This window comes from Rhamphochromis longiceps, linkage group LG7 (genome assembly GCF_057381845.1).
Source record: "Rhamphochromis longiceps isolate RC_006_pf linkage group LG7, R_longiceps_female_GT1.1, whole genome shotgun sequence".
NCBI lineage: Eukaryota > Metazoa > Chordata > Actinopteri > Cichliformes > Cichlidae > Rhamphochromis > Rhamphochromis longiceps.
The window spans coordinates 7,407,594-7,416,683 of record NC_140563.1 but is presented as its reverse complement, the minus strand read 5'-3'; the positions used below and the strand labels follow the sequence as shown (position 1 = coordinate 7,416,683).

General features: G+C 42.2%; 1 protein-coding gene across 1 annotated transcript in view; it reads right to left on the bottom strand.

The window, feature by feature from the left end:
- Positions 1-747: 747 nt before the first annotated feature.
- furinb (furin (paired basic amino acid cleaving enzyme) b) overlaps positions 748-9,090 on the bottom strand; it is a 92,815-nt gene continuing 84,472 nt past the window's right edge. Inside the window, exons 12-16 of the mRNA XM_085411847.1 lie at positions 6,292-6,409; positions 5,885-6,064; positions 5,543-5,670; positions 4,811-4,939; positions 748-3,772 (exon numbers count right to left, since the gene is read on the bottom strand). Coding sequence (XP_085267973.1) covers positions 3,066-3,772; positions 4,811-4,939; positions 5,543-5,670; positions 5,885-6,064; positions 6,292-6,409 — 1,262 coding nt within the window. The 3' untranslated portion in view covers positions 748-3,065. The remainder of the gene's footprint in view (positions 3,773-4,810; positions 4,940-5,542; positions 5,671-5,884; positions 6,065-6,291; positions 6,410-9,090) is intronic.

Here is a 9,090-nt window from a genome sequence, read left to right as displayed (position 1 = left end):
ATGAGGCCCTGAGTCCAGAGCATTATATTGTGAAATCAACTAATGAGCTGATTCGTGAGTCCCGTTTTAATTAAGGGAATGTGTACTGTTGCCAAGTCTAGTTAGTAGACAGCATTGTCGCAGTACATGGCAGCTAATTACTACAAGCTAAAGGGCAAGGTGTGGGGGGGAAAAAAAGGACAAACAAAATACCCACTCCTACACACGAGTAATGGCGGTGTGACTGATGGAGACAAAGGGCTTTCAAATTCATCCACTTTTTCCAAAAGAAAAAAAAAAAAAAAAAATCTACAAAACAATTTGCACACGCAATTGGTTTGTATTTAAAATGCAAAACATGACATGCAGGAAGTGCTGAATTGTGCAGCGAGTTCTCCCAGCAGATCTAATTATGGGCCACAAAATGAATGTACCTTTACCCATGAACCCAGTTACCTGCACCTCTGTAGAGAGGGGGGGGCAGCTGCTAATGAACAAAGCTGCTGCCGCCGCCCGCCTGGTGTTTTCCCCCATGCATACAAACCTCCATTTATATTAATTTAAACTTTAAGGGGCCCGCTACGCAGAAGCTTGAGGGAACAGTTTCTTGAAGGCGTTCTTGGCAGCTTTGCTCACTGCTGCAACTGGATGGCAGGCAGGAAAAAAGAAGGCTGGCACTCTGTTAAAGCTCAATGCCAGGAGTGAAGGAAACGCAGCGGCAACACTGATATATGACCATGAAGAAGCGAGGAACCATCTGCTCTCTCTGGGATGTTTGTATGTCAGGGGCTGAATTTAAGATGCATTAAAAAAACTATAAAAGGTTTCAACCATGGCAGTAAAAAACAGACATGCTTTACAACAGCCAAACTTTTTTTAATTAATCCAGCATGAAATTGATCTCAACACATAACATCCATCATCAGTTAAATAGTAAAAAAAAAGGATTAAAAATAAAAACAAACATAGAAAATTGAATCATTATCTTCTGATTTTTTTTAATCACTAGCCATTCTGGTCTTTTGGATCCAAAGGCTTTGATTTGGCCACGTAACTGCAAGTCTACGTCGTTATAGAGAGAATATAAAGCATGAATTTGTCCTTTTATGTTTGGTGTTCACAGCAGAAAGGGAGGACGCTTCACTTTGATGAAGATGTTCTGAAAGAGAAGCCCCAAAATCAATATAAAGCACACTCTGGGGGGGAAAATAAAGAGAGAATTATATTGTTTCTCACCCGCAGTAACCAAGTGGCACAATGCTTCACAAGGTTAGCCAAGCAGCTTTTGGGCTGAGTGGTTAATGTCATTAAAAAACAGTGCTGCTCACTGTAATTCGGCACATTTCTGTGTGATTGATGTACCATCTCTGGTGTCTGCGCTGCAGTGGAAATTCCCACTGAGGCTTGATTGAAAACAGAGCATCCTCCACAGTTTCCTGCTTATCAAACAACCTGCGGGGATGTTTTATTATGCTGTCCCAGCGCGCTGCAGAAATCCTCAATTTAAAGTTTTTCTTAGCATTAATGAACAGCGAGTCAACTTTATAACCCCTGGCCTGCAATCTGTCAGGTCTCTGATGAAAGATAACAACAGCAATATATTAGAAGTCCACCTGAAGTAGAGGCCTGATGTTTGTAGTTGAGACAAATTAGATATGCCTTAGATAAAGTAATGGAGTAAAGGGCCAATCCACACATTTCTACACACTGCTTGGCACATGTGCTTCTCAGCCTCTGAATAAGGCCTTTACTTCTGGAGGTGCTTTGCTAAGCCTGAATAATTAACTACTGTGATTCCATCAAGGTTACTCCGAGTTCTGATTAGTTTTTATGCTAGGGGGCGCTGTTTTTTTTCTCCCCCTCAGGAACCATGTATTACCAAGTGCAGATATATAGTTTGAAATTTACAGATATTCAGTTCGACACTAATATTCATCGATTTGGGGCCTTGACCTACAAATGCAATCAAAAGTTTGCAACTTTGTCTATAAAAAGCAAAAACCATACCCAACCTGAATTTGAGCTCCCCTTCAAGGTCAGCTTGACCTTCTTGAGTGCTTCCAGCACTCCCACTATTTTTTTTCTTAAGTCACTCCCTGGAGCTGCCCTTTTCATCACATGCGTCTCGGCAGATTCATCGCGACCTCAAATGCCTCGAGTAAACAACTTCCCTCTCAAACTGACCAGGATGTCACATAAAAGATCATCCACAGTGATGAGAGCAGAGGGTTACAAACTACAACACAAAACACCAGAATGCACTTTTCAGTGGAAGTGCCTGAAGGCGCTGCATCAAGCCGCGAACACAACCACGAGCACAGGAACACTTTCCTGGTGGTGTGGACTGTGATTTTGTCACCCTTGTCTCTGTAATGCTATAATATCCCGAGGCATCAGAGAGAAAATATTCCAATAAAAGCCAAAATATTCTAATCTTCCTTGTTTGCCTTTGCACGCCTGCAGCATATGGCCACAGGATAATTTTGAGTTTGCACTCTGGTGGTGGAGATACAGCAACCGTCACAGACGCACAGGCGGTCAGAAGGAAAATTCTAGTGGCTGATCAAAAATAGCAGTCGCGCTGAATGCACTGCATTGTTGCCAAATTTAAATAAGGTATGTTTATTTATTCTAGGTGGAGTTGCACAACGTCATGGTCGTGCCTCTTCAAAACTCAGGATATCTTGGTCTCTGCTGCTTAATATTAGACCATTCTGTCTCTAACTATCTCCTGTTAGGTATCCAAGCTTTAAGGGTGTGGCAGTACTCATTTTCTGGAAAGCACTCTGAAAAATATTTGCAAAGTAAATTAGCTGCATAATACATTTAAATGGTGACAAAGCTTATCAATACAACTGACATCAATCAAATAAAAGATAAAATACATGAAAATACACGTGAAGCTTGTAGCAAATAAATACAAGAAAAAATTGATTGGCTCTTTTGCGTTTGGATGGGGTGCTGATGGGACAGTAAGGCCTGCGCTTTGTGTTTTTCTGAACCTGTGCGATTCTGCTTCACGAATCAGCTCCGTGCAGTCAGCCCTGTCGTCGTGTCAGACACCACAACAGCAGATGCAGCTTCAGCTAGATTGAGCTCTGCGTCTTAATAAAAGCTGTTCTCTCGCTGTGACCGTCCACTTCCTCGCTGTCTGATTCAGACTCGTAGGCAATCATGTCCTCATCTGCCCACACAGTGGGGATTCCTTTGTAGCATATCCTTGCCTTTCTCTCCCGTCCTTGCCGGAAGCCAAAACCAAAGCCCACCCGCACCCCGTTCGTCTCTGAAAATCCAGAGGGCAATTTGGTCCTCCAGGCAGAAGCGCCACCTGAGCGTAACTGCAGCAAGAAGAAGACCCCGACGAAGGCAGCCAGGATGAAGGCACAGCTGAGAAGGGCCACGACGGCGGGGAGTTGAGTGGACGGAGCTACAATGAGCCCTGGGGATTCCTCAGCTACTTTGCTGTCGTGGTCTGCTGCTGCTGGACTCGCACCTTCTGGCTGCGCTCCGTCACCCTGGAGTCCTCCAGTTAGAGGGGATTTTCGCTGGACTTGGTTCTGGTGCAAACAGGAGGTGAAGACCAGATGGCTGTGAGGAGGGCAGGACAGGCAATCTGCAGGCCCGGTGCCAGAGCAAGTGAGACAGGCAGGATTGCAGGGCAGGCACGCCTGGACGGAGGACAAATCTACCCAGTTCTCCAGAGAGAGGTTGAGGAGCTGCTGCCCCGACGTGAAGCCTGGCGGACACAACTTCACACAACCCTGCAGGAAGAGGGAGAAGCCAGGGCTGCACTCTGGATGGAGAGGGGGCAGATTAATTAGTCAAGAGGGCGTTTATGTCAAAAACACAATGAAAATAAGACCTACAAATGATTTCTGAACTTTGAACCACATACCGTCAAACACTGTTTAAAAAAAAATATATATATATTTGTGTATTATTATCATTCCCACTGCACTGTGTATTTTTACTGTATATAGTAATCATTTGTACACAGTATAGTATTTTGGCATTTTTTTGTACACCATTTTTCCTATTTTTATTTTTCTAATACATCTTTTTCACCCTGTCCCCTGCGCACAAGTGAATTTCACCAGTGTGGGATTAATTACAGTCCATATCTATGTCACTGCATGTAATTAATTGGAACTACATTTCTTACTTGTTAATGAGATAAAGAAGCTATAAAGCGTCTTTAGTCTATAAAAACCATAAATAAATATGAAATATATTCTACCCTAAGACAGCTAATTTACAAAAGAACACAAACAGGCAAAAAAATAAGTGTTAACAATCATTTCAGTATTTACTCCTTTTGTCCTTTGTCGGTTTCTGCAGTCAGAACCTTAGACTTAATTTGAGGGAAATTAGCAGGCAACTGAGGAAATGAAATAAAAGCAGTAATAACTGTAATGTTGATTTTACTGAAATTTTTGAAATGTCTAAAATGATTAAGAGGAAAGCGCCTGACTCGAAACATAAAATAATTTTTGACTTCGTCTGCTTTTCACTGAGGAAGTCATCCTTGCTGACAACATGCACCTGAGGCACTGGCGCAGTTTAAATCTCCCCTGCTGCTCGCAATACGTTCCACTCTTTGATATGACATATGGCAACGTGCGTATTCATTGTGCGCACATAAACAGATGCGCAAGAGGCTTGTAAATTGCCAATTTGTATTCACAACATTCACTTTTCACAAACTGAAATGCTCAACACAGTCTGACCCAAAGCCTGTTTGGTAACAATGACTGTATGCCGGCGCCAATACAAATGAATCTATTCAACCTAAGTGGCTCATGCGTGACAGTGAAAGGCCGATCGATCTCACCGATACAGATCTGCTGGGCATCGAATGTCTTGCAGCTGTTGTTGGACGGCCGAGGGAAGTCAGGGGACGAGGGGTTGACTATGCTGGGCCCAGTTCCCCACAGGATGAGGGTGAATTGACTCAACACACCTGAGGAGAACAGAGGCAGAGAGAGTGGAGGTGTAAGTGGTGAAAGAGAATATCAATTTAGCACTTCTCAAAGAGGGAACAGAGTGAACTGGCTGAGAAGAGGATATGGGGGTGGAAAGACAGGAAACGAGTGATGTGAGTGGCCCAAACAACAGTGGAGGAGGATCAACAGCAGCAGAGAAAGAGAGGTGTTTCTCTCGTTTCCCTCTGCTGCTCAGAGAAAACAAATCTACTGGAAAACATGGCAACTCTTTCTGTCAGAGTGTGCTGCCATTTGCTTTTAGAGCTAAAGTGCAGCCCAGTTGTTGGAAAGAAAAACATTCTCAAGACACTGAAGTTTTGATAATCAAATAGTTGCCAAAGACTTTCTTGCAGAAGAATCGTTCTCTGCCCAGAGACTCTTAACTTTTAATCTGGAGCAGTTTCTAAGTGCCTCTCTGCTGGAACCAAAACTGTTATAGACCGTTAGAAAAGGAGAGAAAAGGAAGAACTGCAGAGAGGCTACTAAGAGAAGCATGGAAATACATAAGATAATGCTGGAACGGAAGAAGGTTTGATGTGATGCGACCAGTCCGGGCAATTAATGAAGATGAGTTAGGTTACCATAGTCACGTCCATTAGGTGCTACATTTTCTATCTCCAGGGTCCACTCTCCTTGAGGGTCTTCGTCCCATGAGTGTGTGGTCATAAAGGCCCAATCATTGAAACCCTCTGAGGAGAAGTCATTGGGCCTGAATAAATAAAAAGAGAGGACATGTTGGTGTTTTTTCCCTGCATCTGAAAGCAGGCATATTCTGAGTATTTGTCTCAGAGAATACGCCTCTGGGAGCATGTGTGCCGAAGTAAAACCGAGGGACACGCACATTATTTGTCTGTGTGTGGCACAGAAAAAGAGAGATTTATATTAGGACCTGGCTGCTGTTGTCCTGTTTTTTTACTGTGTACCTGGGGAACAGCAGGGTGGAGTGTGTACCCAGCGGGCTGATGAGATGAATGGCCAATTTTCCTCTCTGGTTGTAGGAGAGAGTGAGGCGAGCCTGAACGTGTTCCAGGGAGCTGACATGCTCTGGTCGTCCCCAGCAGGCATCCACGCTCTTGCTGAACACCAGTTTGTTCCCAATGTCTCTGCAGGTTTGACAAGTGGCGGGCAGAGTGGTTAATGTTGTGTGGAAGCAGAAATGGACACCGAACAGCACTGTGCTTTAAACTTAAGCGACCTCCCCGGCTTGGAGGAGAATGCAGCGACATCCATCAGGGTCAGAGATATGATAGAACAGGAAGTCTTTGTAATAATGGTGAAACTCTTTTTACAGACAAACCCACACACACATGCTCTAAGTCATCCTTCTAACCTTGGTTCTGAAAGCATCGTGTTAACACACTGGTGCTGCGGTCCCACTGATGTCCAATTCTGTGCCAACGCCACCAGAGCACCTGTATCCAGGAGCCCATAACCGTACGAATGACTCACTGTGGAGGAAACAAAATGGAGGGATAGGGAGCGGATGGCAGTTTTGTGGGTGGTGGTTATGAGATAGCAGCACAGAGTGACAGAAATTACAATCAAACAATCCTCTCTACAGCAATACTTCATCTGTGCCTGAGAACATAAACCAGTGTGTGAATGTGTGTGTGAATGGGTGGGTGACTGGATGTGTAAAGTGCTTTGGGGTCCTTAGGGACTAGTAAAGCGCTATACAAATACAGGCCATTTACCATTTACCATAAATGTGATTAAAAACAGCAGGGATTTAACAGTCCAACTGTCACCGACAGTCAGTAATAATATAAACAGGTTTATCCAGCCTATCATATTTTCTTTTTTTTTTATCATTAAAAAGGAGGGAAAGGGTCTTTGGGGCAATGTCAGAAAAGTTTCTCTATGTCTCAGATGGCTTTCTGTGGATGAACGACAGCAGCTGGCAGACTGAACCTTGGCAGGGAATGGAAGACAAAGTCAGACTAATTCTTTAGCCTACAGGCCGCAGACAAACAGTGTGTAGCTGGGACCACACCATCACCTAAATGAAGATCTGTATGTATGTTTATCGGCTACAGTATCTACCCTGCAAACTAATGCCAACAGAAAACTTTCTGGGTAAATGTTTCACGGCTGTTCCAACAAGATAAGCTGCAAAACATAGCATGTTCATGCGTGTCAGTTTGGTAGGAAGTACACTTTAGCAGAAAAGATAATGCAGGTTGTTCTTCAAAGTCTGTTTCTGGCTGTTGGCCAGTGTGACTGTTTCTAACAGAATGCCAACATTGCTGCTTTAATCGAATAGAAACAAGTTTTACTTTTTAAAAAGGACTAATTGAGCATCTATGAACTAGACGCTAAGTGCATGAAACCTAAAGACAAACATTTATGTTTATTCTTAAAGCAGTACACAAGAAATGAACTAGAAATTCTGAATGTATTCATCTAAGTAAAGTATAAGTAATATAAAATTTTATTTATATAGCATCTTTCAAGATAAAATCACAAAGTGCTTTACTGAAGCCAAAAACATAAAATCAAGTTTAAAAAGATGAGTTTTTAACTACTTCTTCTTCTTTTTTTTTAAAAGAAACCACTCAGTCAACAGATCTCAAACTCAAAGGGAGATAGTTCCAGAGTCTGGGGGCCACAGCTACAAAAGCTCTGTCATCTTTAGTTATTTAGCCTTGTGTGATGGACAACCAGCAAGCCCTGATCACATGACCTCAGGGACCTGTTGGGGATGTATGGATGTAAGAAATCTCTGATGTATGTTGGTGCTTGTCCATGCAAAGCCCTGAATGTAAAAGTCATAATCTTAAAGTGAACTCTGACTTTAATGGGGAGCCAGTGCAGCTGGATCAGGAGGAGTGTAACATAAGAGTACTTGGAAGACTAGTCCAAACGAGATGAAACAAATGCATGTATGATCATTTCTAGTTCAGAGCGTGACACAATAGGACTCAGCATTGTTTCATAAATGATAAAAACAGGAGCGAAGCAGAGATTTAACATGAGCGTCCAAAGTCAGAGCTGAGTCAAAAGTTACACCAAGATTCCTGATAGAAGGTTTGGCAAATTTAGCAAGAGGACCTAGATTTTCCAAAACCATGGGCACAAATTTATCGGGAGCACAAACAAGGACTTTTTTTTCTCCTCATTAAGTTGAAGAAAATTATCAGCCATCCAACCTCTAATGGAGTATATGCAAAATCTGTAGCTTGGAAACATCTTGTGGCTTAAAGGAGATATATAGCTGAATATCATCTGCATAGCAGTGATAAGAAATGTCCATAAACGTGCTCAGAAGGTTTGCTGAAGAGGGAGTAAATACAACAACAACAACAATAAAGGTCCTAAAACAGAACCTTGCGGCACACCATAGGTAAGAGAAACAGAAGAGGATCTGTACATAGAGGTAGCCCCAGAGAAGGATTGTTCACACAAATAAGATTTGAACCACTCCAAAGCAGACCCTGATATACCCACCCAGTGTCTCAGCCTATCGGATTGGCCTGCCTTAAACTCGGCACCAACTAGGCCACAAACCTTTGAGCCAGGTCGTGTTAAGTAATGGTTATAGCCGAACTGTAACAAGCAAGACAAAACCTTCCTTTGAGCAGAGAAGAGATTTCTATTTGTTCAAGTTCTTTGCATAACAAACTAAAATGTATCCATTATAAACAATTAGGGATATAATTTGTTTAAAAATATGTTAGTTCATGTTATCAGTTCTTGTCCACATGTACATGGTAGCTCACACTTCATCAGTATAACCTATGGTATTCAATGGCTCCATGAGGGCCACCATAGCCATTCACATCTTTGTTTTCTGCATTTTCTTTTCTTTAACCCGATAATTAATATTTTGCTTACAACATTATGCATGACAGGAAAAGTGTTAAATAACTAAGTATTTTCATTTCAATTTTTTTGTTAAATTTTTTGTTAAATTCAGTAGTCTGCACTGCATAGGAATAGCAAACTGATCAAAAATATGACAATTTTAACACAATTTCACAGTTACTTGGTTACTTAACTTGAATCAGAAAAAAATGCATGTTATTGGGAAACTGGGCATCAATCCACTCTGGCATGGAACTAGCACAGAAATAGCAAAGAAATACCAAGTGCTAAGAGTTGTAATAACCAGAATCTTAGGGTAGCTTTC